The 15,037-nt window shown below is 45.8% G+C and overlaps 2 protein-coding genes and 1 long non-coding RNA gene across 3 annotated transcripts; 2 read left to right on the top strand and 1 right to left on the bottom strand.

Moving 5' to 3' along the window:
• Positions 1 to 479: 479 nt before the first annotated feature.
• On the top strand, positions 480 to 777 carry LOC131506277 (beta-defensin 106A-like; the record flags this gene model as incomplete). The annotated part of the gene is given in 2 exon segments (XM_058719737.1): positions 480 to 680; positions 682 to 777. Coding segments are annotated over 2 exon segments (231 nt in total), but the record flags the coding sequence as incomplete, so codon positions are not given.
• A 641-nt stretch (positions 778 to 1,418) lies between these two features.
• LOC131506343 (uncharacterized) lies at positions 1,419 to 4,953 on the bottom strand. Its single transcript, XR_009258883.1, has 2 exons — positions 4,776 to 4,953; positions 1,419 to 2,089 (listed from the first exon to the last, which is right to left on the bottom strand). It is a non-coding gene; the product is annotated as an uncharacterized LOC131506343 (long non-coding RNA).
• A 3,241-nt stretch (positions 4,954 to 8,194) lies between these two features.
• Positions 8,195 to 13,009, top strand: LOC131506341 (sperm-associated antigen 11B-like). Its single transcript, XM_058719878.1, has 3 exons — positions 8,195 to 8,482; positions 9,569 to 9,718; positions 12,876 to 13,009. The coding sequence occupies exons 1-3, from the start codon at positions 8,425 to 8,427 to the stop codon at positions 13,007 to 13,009; spliced, it is 342 nt and encodes a 113-aa protein (XP_058575861.1). The 5' UTR covers positions 8,195 to 8,424.
• The last annotated feature ends 2,028 nt before the right edge of the window (positions 13,010 to 15,037 follow it).

Below are 15,037 nucleotides of genomic sequence, written 5' to 3'. Positions count from 1 at the left end.
CTGGCCCTTGAACACATTTTATGAAATGTGGCAAAGAAATCTGATGAGCCTTTCTAAGCAATCTTTTCCCTTCCACCCACAAGAGTAAACTTTTCCCTTTCTATATATTTATCCCTGTTTATTACTCCAATCGTGGGCCATGTCCCCAGCCTCAGACCTGCTCAATTCTCAGGCTGTAACACTTTGACAGTGAGTTGGGGAGTTACCTGCCCTGGAGGGGTTTACAAGGACAAGGTGATCATTACCTACCGCTAACAGATTCTGATAAAAGAACAATAGCTTCTGCTTCCCAAAGCCCCCACAGCCTAACCCCAAATGTCAAGACAAACGTATTCTTCCTGGTCTTTAACCCCCTAAAACAAAAAGACAGAAAAATTAGAGAGAAAATATCTCCCTACGATCTCATCTACTGGCAGCATGAGACCATGGCAGCTTGTAAAGAAATCTTTCCTAACTAGTTACAAGACTGTACCTGGTAACTGGATGTATCTGAGAGGAGAATTAATCCCAGTGGCTCCTTCCCTTACATAGCCAGGAACGCGTTTTTTGACGAGAAATGCTCCAAGCTTCAAGGGAGGTGCGTGAATTCTTGTCAGAAAAATGAAGAACTTGTTGCTCTCTGCCAGAAGTCTCTGAAATGCTGCCTGACCCTCCAGCCATGTTGGAAGAATACAAATGATTAAATCTGAAGTCTCTGGCATTCCAGAGTGACATAAATGACCTCATTTTGTCTTCTTTTTACTCTGGTCCCTTCAGTGAGAAGACACCTCAATAAAAATAAATGACTATCTTTTATCAATTTGTCAAGTGCTTCACTTAGAAAGGAAATGTGAGTAGTTAACCCTGATGGTCCCTGCCTACTTGCCTTCTTTTTCTATAATTTTTTGATAAGGGAACTTTCCCCAAATGATCTGATATTTCTTTTTAAAGGGGACTGCTAAAGACTATACATCAACAAACCTCTCACTTGCCCTCAGGCAGTCAGCCCCAACCACCTGTTGAGACAGATGATAGATAAATGAGTAAGTGGAGAAATGAACATATTAAGGATAAGTAGATAAATTTACTTATTAAGGATTCTCATGTGTCATACACATATATAAGTTAATCATCTTGACTCCATGGCTTTAATTGGAGACAATTACTGGATCCAGGTCCCCGAATGACTTTCTATTATTTGCCAAATCACTTTCTGACTCTAAGCTTTCATATTACCCAGTTCAAGTAAGGATTCCTGGTCATGTTCCCCAGGCCTAAGATCCAGCCTTGGTTCCCTGTTGAGTCAGAAATCTTGCCTTATTTCCCTCTTGATTCCCCAAGGTCAACGCACTTAATCCTGTTGAAGCAACAACCTTTTTTTTTATGACATTTTTCTGTTTTGAGATAATTACAGAGTCATGCACAGTTGTAAAATATAATACAGATACATCTCTGCCGTTTAATGCAGTTTTCCTAATAGCACAACCAGAGGGCAATACAATACGAACACCAGACACTGACACGGATACAAAACAAGTCCATCACCACAGAGATCCCTGCCCCCACCCACCCCCGCCATGTTGCCCTTTCAGGGCCACGCCCTCCTCCCTCCTGCGTCCACCTCACCTTAATTCCGGATACTACTTATCTGCTCTCCACTTCTACAACTTGTCCTTCAGGAATGTCATATAAATGGAATCCTACAGGGGTACTTGGGTGGCTCAATCAGTTCAGCGACCGACTTAGTTTCGGCTCAGGTCATGATCTCACGGTTTGTGAGTTCAAGCCCGGCTTCAGGCTCTGCACTGACAGTGAGGAGCCTGTTTGGGATTCTCTCTCTCCTTCTCTGTCTTCCCCTCCCCTGCTTGCATGCGCTTTCTGTGTCCCTCAATATAAATGAATTTAAAAATAAAATAAATGGAATCCTACAGTAGGTAACTTCTGGGGGACTTCTCACTCACTGTAGTGGTCTGGAGACTCTCCATGTTTGGTGCGTGTCTCAGTAGGTCTTCCCTTTTTGTCCCTGCATCGTAGTCCACCGGGTGGATGTACCAGGATTCATTGAACCATTCACCTGCTGGAGGACAGCCGGGTTCTTTCCAGTTTGGTACTATGACAAGCAACGGTGTTGTAGACTTTTACGTTTATAGATGTTTGAGCAAACACAACTTGTCATTACTCTGAGACAAGTGTCCCAACATGCACTTGCCAAGTCATATGGTTGCAGGTTTAGTTTTTACAAAAGTATGCCAAACTGTTTCCCAGAGTAGCTGTACCGTTTTTACACTCCCACCAGGAATGTAAGCGTGACCTAGCTTATCCACACCCTAGGTAGCATCTGCTGCAAAAAGTTGCCACGATTTTTTTGTTTTTGTCATCAACAGCTTATATGTCACTTTAGTTTGACTTTCTCTAAAATCTCGTGATGTTTAACACCTTATCCTGTGGTTTTGTTTTTTTGTTTTGTTTCGTTTTTTGTTTTTGCCATCTTTGTACCTTCAGCGAGATGGATGGCTCACACTTATTTTCTAATTGGATTTTTTCTTGTTTTCACTGTTGAGCTCTGAGAGTCCTTGATATATTCTTGAAATGGGTCATGTGTTGGATATGCAATTTCCAAATATTTTCCCCCCAATACTCATTGCATTTTTAACCTCTTAATAGATCTTTTGAGCAGCAATTTTTTTAACTTTGTGAAGTCCAGCTTCTTTCTATGGATCATGGTTTCTTTGGGAGTCAAGTCTCAGATCTTTTTGTGTAGTCTTAGATGATTTTCTCCTATGTGCTTTTCTAAAAGCTTAATGGTTTCACAGTTACACTTAAATCCATGAACCATTCTGAGTTAATTTTTCTAAAAGCTGTTAAGATGGCCAATGTTGTTCTCATTTCTGTTTTTGCTGTGGGTGTTTAGTTGCTCCAGCGTTTGTTCAAAAGGCTGTCTTTTCTCCATTGGATTTACTGTTGCAACCTTGTCAAACATTAGAGACTTAGGTCCAAACAAACTCCTACCTGGAATGTTTATAGCACCTTTGTTTATAATCACCCCAAACCAGGAGCAACCAAGATGTCCCTCAGTAGGTGAGCTGAGAACAAACTGTGGTTCATCCAACTAATGGAATATTATTCAGGAATAAAAAACAGTTAAGCTGTCAAGTCACCAAAAGACACAGAATAACCTTAAGTGCATATTGCTGTGTGAAAGAATCCAGTCTAAAAATGTTATAGACGGCATGATTCCATGTATATGGCATTCTGGAAAGGGGAAAACTAGGGATCGTGAAAAGAAGTGATCTTTTGCCCCGGTTGCCAGGGGGTCGGCCAGGGGTGAAACACAGGGAATGTGCTAGGGCAGAATATCAAACTTCTGCATGATGCTCTGCCTTTGTTAAACCCTGAGAACCATGCAGCCCAAAGGGTGAACTAAGGTTCACTGTGCAAATTAACAGAGTTAATTGGAAGTCAGGGCTACCGCAGGGTGAAATGCAGATCTAATTGTATCATAAATGTATAAAACAACTTTCCTGCAGGCCAGGGGGAAGGGGATGCTGGCCTGGGTAACGTGGGCAGTTACAAAAGAAGTCTATAATCTAGTACGATGCACAAGAGCATGGCACTCTAGCCGATGATGTATTTGTTAGGTAACACAAGCTTAGCAATTCAGATCTTGCTATGCACTTATAGCCGGAACTGAACAATTAAGTACCGGGCTTGCAGATGTGGGAGCCAGGTTTGGAGAGGAAGTTTATAGATAAGCAGGGAAAAGATAGAATGACCCACCTGGGGATGGATGACAGGTGGAGACCTGGCTTGCATACAGATAGTTACATATACAAATATTTATTGGTGTGTGTGTGTGTGTGTGTGTGTGTGTGTGTGTGTGTGTGTGTTATTAAACAAATATGTACGTCCTTGCTCTGTCAGCTTAGAGGTCCCGGAAGCAAGAACATTCCAGCAACTATGAGCACACCTGGCACTCAAATACTGGTTTTTAATTCCATTCACCAATGGAAGGAGTCAGGGATCCTTGGAGAAGTGGGTGATTCTAAGACGGGAGCAGAGAACGTACAAGATAAACCCAGAGCAACTTTGTAGTGCCAGAACATGTGGAAGAACTTCAAACAAACAATGACACAGGTGTGCCAAAAGAACACAAAAATTGAATTAATTTAGGGAAAAAGAAATTAAGTAGTGTTGGTATAAAATAGATATCCATGAGTATATAATAAATATTCATGATCAGGACTCCACCATACTGAAAGAAACACCAGTCTGTTCCTGGCTGGTGTCCCTGCAATGTGACCTTCACAAATACGTCCTAGGGTGTCCCATTCATTTGAGCGAGGAAGCTGGGTGGGCTGGTGTAGGGGGTATGTCCTTCCTCCAGATAAAGCTTTAGTAAAATCATTTTCCTGGGAGAGTCAGCTCTTGTTGTAGAAAACTCTCTGGACACATTTCACATAATTACTTTCCCTTTTCCTTGCCAGGGCCACCGGGGATTACTTCTTGGCTTTTCACTGTGATTACCTCATGGGCATCCTGGAGTTAAAACCCAGGAAGCAGTGGGGTCCCTTCCCCTGTGGCCCTCAGTCATTTGATTCAGGCTTGCCCTCACTCATCCTCTGGAAATTTGTCAACATGACCACAGTGTTCCTACCCTTTTAAGGCTCCAGAGGCTTCTGCCCCAGGTTAGCCCATCTGCGCTGTGACTCTCTCCAAATTTGGGAGCGGTGGTTTGCCCTGTGACCTAAGTTCTCTGATGGGTCCAAGATTTTCAGTTTGTTCAGAGTTTTTCTTACCTTAAGGGTGGGAGTGGAGACTTTCAGGTTTTTCACATGTAGCAGCTGAAACCAAAGTCCCAGGGTTCAGCCCAGTGAGCCCAGTAGGTATCTCCTCTCCTCTGTCTGTTCCGCTCTCCCCTGTTCAGGTCGCTTCTGCTTTATGCTCGTCCTCTCTGTCCCAACGTTCACTCAATAGGTGGTTGTGTTTTTTTTGTTGTTTTATTATTATTATTATTATTATTATTATTATTATTTATTTTTGGGACAGAGAGAGACAGAGCATTAACGGGGGCGGGGCAGAGAGAGAGGGAGACACAGAATCGGAAACAGGCTCCAGGCTCCGAGCCATCAGCCCAGAGCCTGACGCGGGACTCGAACTCACGGACCGCGAGACCGTGACCTGGCTGAAGTCGGACGCTTAACCGACTGCGCCACCCAGGCGCCCCAATAGGTGGTTGGTTTTTAAGCACATGTTGGGTACTGGGCGAGCCCGTAATTTGTGAATGGAACATGAACATCGTCTCCCACTTGGGGAACTTAGAATTCAATCAGGAAGACCAAGTCACTGAAAACATCATGTAATTACAACTTGGGAAAGATGTCGTGAAGGAATAAAAAACTTCCAGGGCGCTTGAGCACATGGGAAGAACAGGGAGAGATCCCCCATCGTTGTGACATGGAGATTCCAGGAGGTCATTCGTGGGAGGAGGGGGGAGTATTCCAGGGAGAAGAGCATTGGGCCCTGAACAGAGGCCAGTGCTGCTCGAAGCTCATGGTAAAGGGCTTGCTTGGATTCAACCAAAAAGTGATAGCAGGGATTTTATTGTAGGGATTTTGAGAAGAGATGTGACAAGAGCCAATTAATGTTTAATTTTAATGTTTAAAATTCTCTTCTCATCTGGAAGAGAATCAGATGGTGGGGTCCATCAGCTAGGAGAGCAGAGGGAGGAGGTGGCTTGGGAAGTCTGTTCCACCAGGGTTCCAGGGTATTCTCTCAAGTCAGTTCAGTCACTATCCCCGCGAAACCACTGCCAAAGTCCTGCCTCCTGGTCTTCAGGCATGATAATCGCACTGATTTATTCTGTTATTTAGTGAGAAATGAATTTGACACAGACAAGATATGCGGCTATGGGACCGCCCGCTGCCGGAGGCGCTGTAAAACAGGGGAATTCTTCATCGGAACTTGCCCCAACATCTACCCCTGCTGTCTGAAAACGCGGAATGCCAACCGGCCCATTCCTCTGACGTACTGAAACCCGGTGGGGCCGGGTCCTTGCAGCAGCTGGAACTCTGAGCCTTCACTTCCTGAGTCCCCTCACGGCTGGAACGTTCCCAGTGGCTGCAGCTAATCCAATTGCGCTAAAACCTTGGATTGCGAGTAACTTGTTCCTGAGAGTGTTCCACAAGATGAGCAAATATTTCTAATAAATTTTAACTTGATAAACAAGTGAGGTCTTGCAATAGGAGTAGTACGTGACGCCCAATGTCACATGATCACAGCTGAGCCAATGGTCCTTGAAATTCGCTTTGATATACAAGTGCTTTGGATGACAAGCCTGTTTGTGGAACAAATTATGCTCGCAAACCAAGGTTTTACTGTCACAAGAATTTGCTAAGTGCCTTCACTCAGTGGAGAGCGTGTGGGGGAGCCTCAAAATGGCCTTGCATAGTTGGGATAAGGGAGAAAGCAAAGTGGGTTAAGTGAGTGTTTCAACATAACAGCCAAACCAAAAAATACAGCTAATCAGCCACAAGCCTAAGTGAACTTCTTTTATTTATTTTTTTTAGTTTTTTTTTTAATGTTTATTTATTTTTGAGAGAGAGAGAGAGACTGCATGAGCAGGGGAGATTGAGAGAGAGGGAGTCACGGAATCTGAAGCAGGCTCCAGGCTCCGAGCTGTCAGCACAGAGCCTGATGCCGGGCTCAAACTCACAAACCCTGAGCCAAAGTCAGACACTTAACCGACTAGCCACCCAGGTGCCCCCTAAGTGAACTTCTTTTATATTTTTGGCCTGAACTGCATCAGGTGAGCTTGCTAGCATGAGTTTTCTCTTCTGATCAGTTTTGCTCAGCAGTTAGTAATGTCTTTTATTAATTAAAACAGGAAAGAAATCAATATTAAGTGCAATTCATTTAGCAAACACTCTAATTCAAGGCATAGACCTCCAGGGAGCAAGACTAAAGAAATGTTATGTGACGACAAGGGACTGGCCCACATGGATGTCTGTGGAGGGTCACATCCTGCAGACACGGCACAGAGCTGATCTGCCCCCACCCCCCCACAGACCCACTGTCCTGAAATCTGGTAAGGAAAGGGGAGCCCTAAAACATTTGACTTCCCTTTTTCTTCCAAATGTCAGCCCAGCTAATAAATGAATGATAACAAAGAATGATAACATCAAGAGAATATCACTATTTTGCAAACCCCTAGGGAAATAATGGCCTAGCCTGTGAATGTCAAGAGCCCCACTCAAATAAACAAGAATGGGGCACCTGGGATGCCTGGGTGGCTCAGTTGGTTAAGTGTCTGACATCAGCTCAGGTCATGATCTCACAGTCCATAAGTTTGAGCCGCGTGTTGGGCTCTGTGCTGACAGCTCAGAGCCTGGAGCCTGCTTCCGATTCTGTGTCTCCCTCTCTCTCTGCCCCTCCCCTGCTCATGCTCTCTCTCTCTGTCTCAAAAATAAATAAAAACATTAAAAAAAATTAAAAAAAAAAAAAGAATAGGGGCGCCTGGGTGGCTCAGTTGGTTAAGCGTCCAACTCTTGGTTTAAGCTCAGGTCATGATCTCACAGTTTGTGAGTTCAAGCCCTGCATCGGGCTCTGTGCTAACAGTGCAGAGCTTGCTTGGGCTTCTCTCTCTCTCCCTCTTTCTGCCCCTCCCCTACTTGCTCTGTCTCTCTCAAAATAAATAAACTTAAAAAAGTTATTACAAGACGAGAAAACTCAGACTCAATCACAGATTTTTTTAAAAGCAGAATTGAATTGGACCCAATGGCATCAATAATTTCTGAGGAAAAGACAAGAATTAAAAGAGGAGGGAAAAATGAAGAGTCAGATGAATTAAAATCAAAATGGGGAGGACACAGAGATGAAGGAGAAGCAGAGGAAGCCAAGGAACGCGGGGAGAAAAGAACAGAAATGAAATCTGGAATGACTTTGGAACGACCCACACAACTTCAGGAAATGACAGTTGTGAAAAATCAGGCCATCCCTGAAATGCCTGACGTTTTCCTGCCTGATTTTTTACACTGAAATAAATACATTCAGAAGCCAGGGTAGAAGCCGGACGACAGCCATATTTATGTCACCATTTCGATGCGCACCAGCGCTTTAATAGACTCTTGAGGAAGTTGGTTTTTTGTGTTAATGACGTTTGTTCTCTCTCTTTCCTCCTTCTGCTCCTCTTCTCTTTGTTCCGTCCTCTCTTAGTCACCAAACCCACCCAGGGCATTCAGGCATACTTTTCACTTCCTGAGGAAAATGGCTCCCATGTTTGTTCCGCTGCCCGTGGGAAAATAACACACTGACTGTTCTCGGTGCCGAGAACACCGTTCCGGATTTCAGCTCTTCCCACCTACAGGCCCCCACCCTGCAACTCAGGGCTATAAAGGGAGCCCTGCTGCCAGCCCCGGGACCTCCTCAGACAGCTGTCCCCTTGGTGACATGAAGCCATCCCTCTCTGTATTCCCCAGCTTCCTCCTTGTGGCTCTGCTGTTTCCAGGTAAATGGGAAATGTGACCTCATCCTGGGGACTGAATCTCTCTGCAACAGTCATCTCCAGGCGGGGCGACCAGGCAGGGCGTCCAGGTGGGGCGTGAGACACTAAGCCCACAGGTGCATTTCCTGGTGGGGTTCTCAGGCAGCAGTCTCTTGATGGGTTTGTCAGTGACCCCTTGAATGTGCTGATGGCCCTGGCTCCCCAGCAGACAGGGTCCTGACCCTGACCACACTTCCTCAGCCTTTTAATATTCACCTGCTCCTTACAGAGAAGGCAGCCTGCATCATAAATGATCTGTTAGGGAGTCTCACTCAACAACTATATTGGGGCACACTCATTGGGGACGCTCATTGGCTTCCAGGTGGCCTCCACTGCCGGCCCTCTTCAGTCCTCACTCACCTCTCCCTCTCCTCTCTCTCTCCCTTTCTCTCTCCCTCTCCTTCTCTCTCTCTCCCTTTCTCTCTCCCTCTCCTTCTCTCTCCCTCTCCTTCTCTCTTTCAGTCTCTCATACTCTCTCTCTCCCTCTCTCCCTCCCCCCCTACACACACACACACACACACACACACACACACACACACACACACACACATTTGCCCTGCTTCCAACCCATTCCATGCCATTCTCTATTTGCTCACTCTCTTTCTTTACAGCTTTACTGAGGTACACTTATTATACCAAAACCCACACATAGTTACTGTGAACAGTTTGATGAATTTGGACATTTGCAAACACTCCAGGTACCAACACTATAGCCAAGGTAAGAGCCACCCGCAACCCCTCCCAAAGTTTTCTTCTGTCCCTTTTTGGTGGTGTTATTTTGTGATGAGAACACTTAAAAGATCTATCCTCTGAACAAACTTTGAAGTGCACAATACCATACTGCTACCTGTAGGCACAGTGCTTCACAGCAGATCTCTGGACTGCGGCCATGTTACAGGACTGAAACTTTGTACCCATTGAGCAGCAGGGACTCCCAGTCTCCCCCCGACCCTCCATTTTACCCACCCCCTAGAGTAAAGGACCTCATCCTCATGGGTCCTCTCAAAAGAGAGAGAGTTCTAAAAATGCTGCATATTTACTCGGAAACAGGACTATCTGGAGCCAGAAATGAGGACCTTCAAGGCACTGAGGGTCCCAGAGAACCCAGGGAAGAGTCTCCTGGACAAGGAACAAACGGGTCTCATTTGTTACACCACCAAGAGAAACGCCACATCTTACCGCGTACTCCCCCTTATGAGGGTAGGTGACTCCAGGAATGTTCAGTGAATGAAGAGATGGGAAGGGGTCTATGCCTGTGAGGTAGGGGAGAGCTTCACCCAAACCTGAGACCCAGAGGATATGACATTGAGTAAGACACCCTCGTGCCCGCTCCCTTGGCCTCGAGTTCCTTCCATCTAGGCATTTACTGAATACCTGCGAAGAGGGCGGGGTGACCTGTGAGCTCACAGGGAATGCCCCAGGGTGGGGTGTGCGGAGGATGGGGCACTGGTCTGAGGAACACAGGCATGACAAAGCCAAAGAGCCCTCAGCCGCCTTTCTGGTCGGTCCTCAACCCCCACGTGGAACCTGAAAGCAATCTGGAAGGACCTAGAGAAGACCGTCATTTCTAAGATGCTTCCTTAGTCCCAAACTCTTTCCTGACCCTGAGTCAGGGAACAAGAGGCTGGACACTCAGTGGGCAAGAGCAGGGAACACATGAGGGTGTTGGCAGACGGAAGCCAGGAATTCAGATCCTGCGACATTATTCCCTGCATCGTCCTCTCCTCTCTTCAATCCCCTTGGAGGGGGGCTCTGGGCTCCCAGGGGACCCACTCCCAGGTTCTCCTCCCAAGGGAAGGTGAAAAGACAAAATGGTGCTTGCACAACAATATAAACAACACGAGGTGTGTGTCACTTATCCTAACTGTAGATCTATGACACAGGGTCATTCCCATTTGATTCATGAGGGCTTTGGGGAGATTGGTCCACATTTGTCCAAAATAACGTGTCTAAGATGGTGCGGCTGGCAAATGGCAGTCAAGAGTGGAAACTTCAAGAATATAAGCAAGACTTCCAGGGCTGTTGTCCAGGAAGAGGTCTCAGTCCACTCCTTTTAAGACATACCTGTTTCTTTCTCCCCGAAACCCTGCACTCGCTTCCTGCCTACGTTTCTCCGTGTGCATCACTCTTGAATTTTTACTTGCCTTCCCCACCTGTGATTTCCGTCCTTAGCGCGCAGCCTCCCTATGTTCAGACTGGCCCTGATGTGCATCTGCTCCATCCCAGTGCCCCACACAGAGTGCAACCTTGTGACCGGGCATCACTGACCACTGCCATCTCATTCCCCAATTCAGAGAAGAAGCAATGAAGACAGAGAATTTCCTCCATAATACGTATTTTTGCAATACAATTTTCCGAAGCATTTTTATTTTCCTACTGTTTTTTCTACTTCCTATTGTATTTGAGTCTACTGGAGAAATACTCTTTATGAGGAAAATTCTCTCTCTAATGGCTTCTCCTCTGAATTGGGGAAGGACTCTCATTACTTCCTGTATTAACATTATACCGCAATCTGTGTCTAGAAATGCAGTATCTCAAAAGTACACCTGAAAAATAAACAACTAAGAGAATACACCCTAAAATGCTCACCCAGCTGTACAAGTCTGTGTTGGTCTGGCACTACGCTGGGTTAACCCACATTTTCCACCGTTACACCGCTGTGGTCCCCAAGCCATGAGGTGACTCCTAGAAAATGCTCTGCTCTTTCGTGTCCTTGCACAACCCTGTGGAGCACAGCTAGCTTTAGTTCAAGACCCCATTTCGACGCTACATTTAACGTCCATTTAAATTTGATAATCTCTGTGACCTTATTTGGCTGTTCTCTATGTTCCCAAATCACTCTGTGCAGACTCGACTATGGATGGATTATACTGAATTTAAATACATGGTTACGTGTTTGTTTCCCAGCTGATTCAGAGAATGTCCCCCTCCCCTGACCCTGTTATGGCACACTAAAATGTCCTACATCATTCAGCCTTGAAGGAATGAGCAAGTGAGTTAATTTACCGAGTGAATAAACATCTGTAGGGCCCCCCATCTATTCTATTTTTGTCTTTCTCTCTTTCTAAGATTACCCCCTTTCTCTCTCAAAGTTATTAAATTGCCGTATATAACGGCATGTTTAACAAAGTACAAAAATAGGATTTTCAGCTGGGATTCAAGGTACTAGTGAGTCGGGAGGCAGACCACTCTGCATGGAGGAGGTAACCAAAATGCAGCGACACAAGCCTTAAATCCTAGGGTGACTGGCACATGGAGAGGCCACTCCTTCTCCAGAGGGCAAAGGGCTGGGGGTCTTGCTCCCAAATGGAGCCATGGGTTTCTTTTTTTTTTTAATTTTTTTTTTTAATGTTTACTTATTTTTTGAGAGAGAGACAGAGAGAGAGACAGAGAGAGAGCTGGGGAAGGACAGAGAGAGAGAGAGAGGGGGGGAGACACAGAATCTGAAGCAGGCTCCAGGCTCCAAACTGTCAGCACAGAGCCTGACACGGGACTCAAATTCACGAGTGTGAGTGGGGGAAGGGGCAGAGAGAGAGAGGGAGAGAGAGAAAATCCCAAGCAGGCTCCACGCTGTCAGTGCAGAGCCCAATGCAGGGCTCAAACTCACGAACCGTGAGATCATGACCTGAGCCGAAAACCAGAGCCGGGTGCTTATCCAACTGAGGCACCCAGGCGCCCCACTTTTTCTTCCTAACACTTGCCCCTTGCCTTTTCTATCAATCGTCTTCATAATATATAATTTAAGACAAAAATTCATCTTTACTAACCGCGGGGCTTGAAACATAGAGTGAGGGAGCAAGTTCACATTCCTCAAGTAAACTGGCACATCTCAGAGGCACAAGACAGTCTTCCAGGCGCTTCCCCAGAATGAGGCGGAACTAGAAGTCATTTTCACTTTCAAAATCTGCCCTTGGCTACCTCTCATCTCCCTTACAGAGATGGCTCAGCCCGAACCCACCCTCCTCGCAGGACCATCCCACTGAAGTCTGCACTTGGGAGGGCTGTGTCACTCGTCAGTCAGCCTCACAGAGCCCTTCCGTGTCCCCTTGCATAACATCCTCCATTGTTGAAAGTGGAACATTTATATCGTGATACATCTCTTACCATGTCTCTTTCCAACTGCCTCTGACCCGGCAGCTTGTTTCTCAGGGAGAGTAGAGGTGGCTTTCAAGCCAGAATCAAGGATCTGATTTGTACACTCTCAGGCTGACTACAGGGAACTGTGAGCGCTCACATACAAAAGAAACCCGTTTCCTACCTACGGGCAACCTCCGCCGTGTCCCTTTGGACTCAAATGATCCCTGTTCGAGTCTGGAGATGGTCTTAAGAGGCTAATGTCAGATCTCTCTTTATACAGAACCGGAACCGGATTTCAAAGTGGTCAACTGCAAGAAAAGTGAAGGCTACTGTCAAGAATACTGTAATTATATGGAAACACAAGTGGGTTACTGCTTTAAAAAGAAATACGCCTGCTGTTTACATCAGAACTGAACTTGCTGACACAGAAGCCAGAGTTTGGTCCCCCTCGCCAGCTCTCTGGGTCCTGTCCCTAACGCAGACATAGGAGTTTTTGGAGAAAGGACTGAGCATGGGCTAGCTGAGGTTTTGTCATCTGAGCTGGAGAGTTTCGACATGTTATTCCAACTAAAAGAGAGATGAAAACCCACTACACCTGCCCTTAGAGAAAGTGACTTAGCCTGACGTGGACAAAATCCTCAAAAATCAAGTTTTTGCTGGTAGATGTGGATGTAATAAACTTTCACAAGAAAGCATTCAAGTCATTCCTTCTCTTGTTTAAAAAAAAAAATTTTTTTTTGAGGGGGCGCCCGGGTGGCTCAGTCAGTTAGGCCATGACTTCATCTCAGGTTATGATCTCACAGTTCGTGGGTTCGAGCCCCGCATCGGGCTCTGTGCGGACAGCTCGGAGCCTGGAGCCCTGGAGCCTGGAGCCTGCTTCAGGTTCTGTGTCTCCCTGTCTGTCCCTCCCCTGCTCTCGCTCTGTCTCTCTCTCAAAAATTAACATTAAAAAGAAATTAAAAATAAAATAAAAATAAAAATATATTTTAAGGAGCACCTGCGTGGTTCAGTCAGTTAAGCATCTGACTCTTAATTTTGGCTCAGGTCATGATATCATGGTTCATGATTCCAGCCCCGCATCGGGCTCAGCCCTGACAATGCAGAGACTGCTTGGGATTCTCTCTCCCTCTCCCTACCTGTTACCCCCTCTCAAAAAATAAATAAACATTTAAAAAAGAGAGAGAAGGGGCGCCTGGGTGGCTCAGTTGGTTAAGCGTCCAACTCTCGATTTTGGCTCAGGTCATGATCTCATGGTTCCATGAGTTCAAATCCCACATCAGGCTCTGTGCTGACAGCTTGGAGCCTGGAGCCTGCTTCAGATTCTGGGTCTCCCTCTCTCTCTGCCCCTCCCTTGCTCATGATCACTCTCTCTCTCTCTTTTTCAAAATTAAACATTAAAAATTTTTTTTAAAAAAGAGAAAAATATTTTTGAGTACCTATTTTGTTCCTGGGCACTGAGAAATGTAACAAATTGGAAACATGAATATGTGAGAAACACAGCCAAATAAACTTAAAAAATAAAATGCCACACATTTTATCATGTAAATATATCCAAGGCAATATGTGGAGCAGATAAATATAAGAGATTTAAGAAAGGATTCCTGGGGAAATTCGAGCAGGGTTTTGGAGGATGAGTAGGAGTTTGTTAAGCAAAAGAGAGAGGCAGAGATTCCCAGGCAAGGGGTACAGTTTGCAGAGAGGCATGAAGATGTGAAAGAATGGTTTGCTAAGCAAATGGTGAGAAGTTCAGCATCACTATGAAAGAGACGGATTGATTACAAGTCTCAAATGAGGAGCGTGCAGGAAAATGGTGAGAAGTTGTCAAAGAAAATAAATAGGATGCTCCAGATCTCAGCTGCTAAACAAGAGGGGGTTATCAGGTACCTCCAGAGGAGTGACGCCATCATAGTTTCAATTTTAGAATGTTCCTTCTAATGAAAGACTTGGGGGTGGATTAGAAATGCATGAGACCAGAAGCAGGAATACCAGGTAAGGGCTGATGGCAACTGTGGACATCCAGAACAGCCATTCAGCAACCAAGGTGGAGATAATGGCTAGGAAGGGGAAAGAACTGGGTCCCCGATGACGTGGGGTTCTCAGGTTTGGTGACAGAGAAGAAGGAAGGGCATGGGACAGAAAAGAACGGTTAACTGAGGCAGCTCACACAGGACAAGAGAGAGCAGGAGGGACATGGACAAGACCAGGTTGGCTCTGGACACATTGTACTGGATCAGGCATTCAGGACACCCCGCAGGGGCATGAAGGGACCAATGAGGATTCCAGGAGAGGCAGGGAGACAAGAAATCCGAGTGGAAGCCTTGCAATCCTTTGTGAGGGGCAGCTTTTGGGGCAGCAGAAGGACCTGGCTGAGTGATGCTAACAGTTCAGGGAGGCACAGAATGGGGGAACCACTGCAGCACTCGGCGGGGGCTCTGGGAGGGG

The sequence above is a fragment of the Neofelis nebulosa genome, chromosome 3 (genome assembly GCF_028018385.1).
Source record: "Neofelis nebulosa isolate mNeoNeb1 chromosome 3, mNeoNeb1.pri, whole genome shotgun sequence".
Lineage (NCBI taxonomy): Eukaryota > Metazoa > Chordata > Mammalia > Carnivora > Felidae > Neofelis > Neofelis nebulosa.
Note: the sequence above shows the minus strand (reverse complement) of the source record. Positions and strands in the feature narration are given on the sequence as shown.

Coding starts and splice junctions, on each gene's coding strand:
- LOC131506341 (XM_058719878.1), top strand. CDS start 8,425: ATGAAGCCATCCCTCTCTGTATTCCCCAGCTTCCTCCTTGTGGCTCTG. Junction 8,483..9,568: donor TGTGGCTCTGCTGTTTCCAG/GTAAATGGGAAA, acceptor ACTCGGAAACAG/GACTATCTGGAGCCAGAAAT. Junction 9,719..12,875: donor GCGTACTCCCCCTTATGAGG/GTAGGTGACTCC, acceptor CTCTTTATACAG/AACCGGAACCGGATTTCAAA.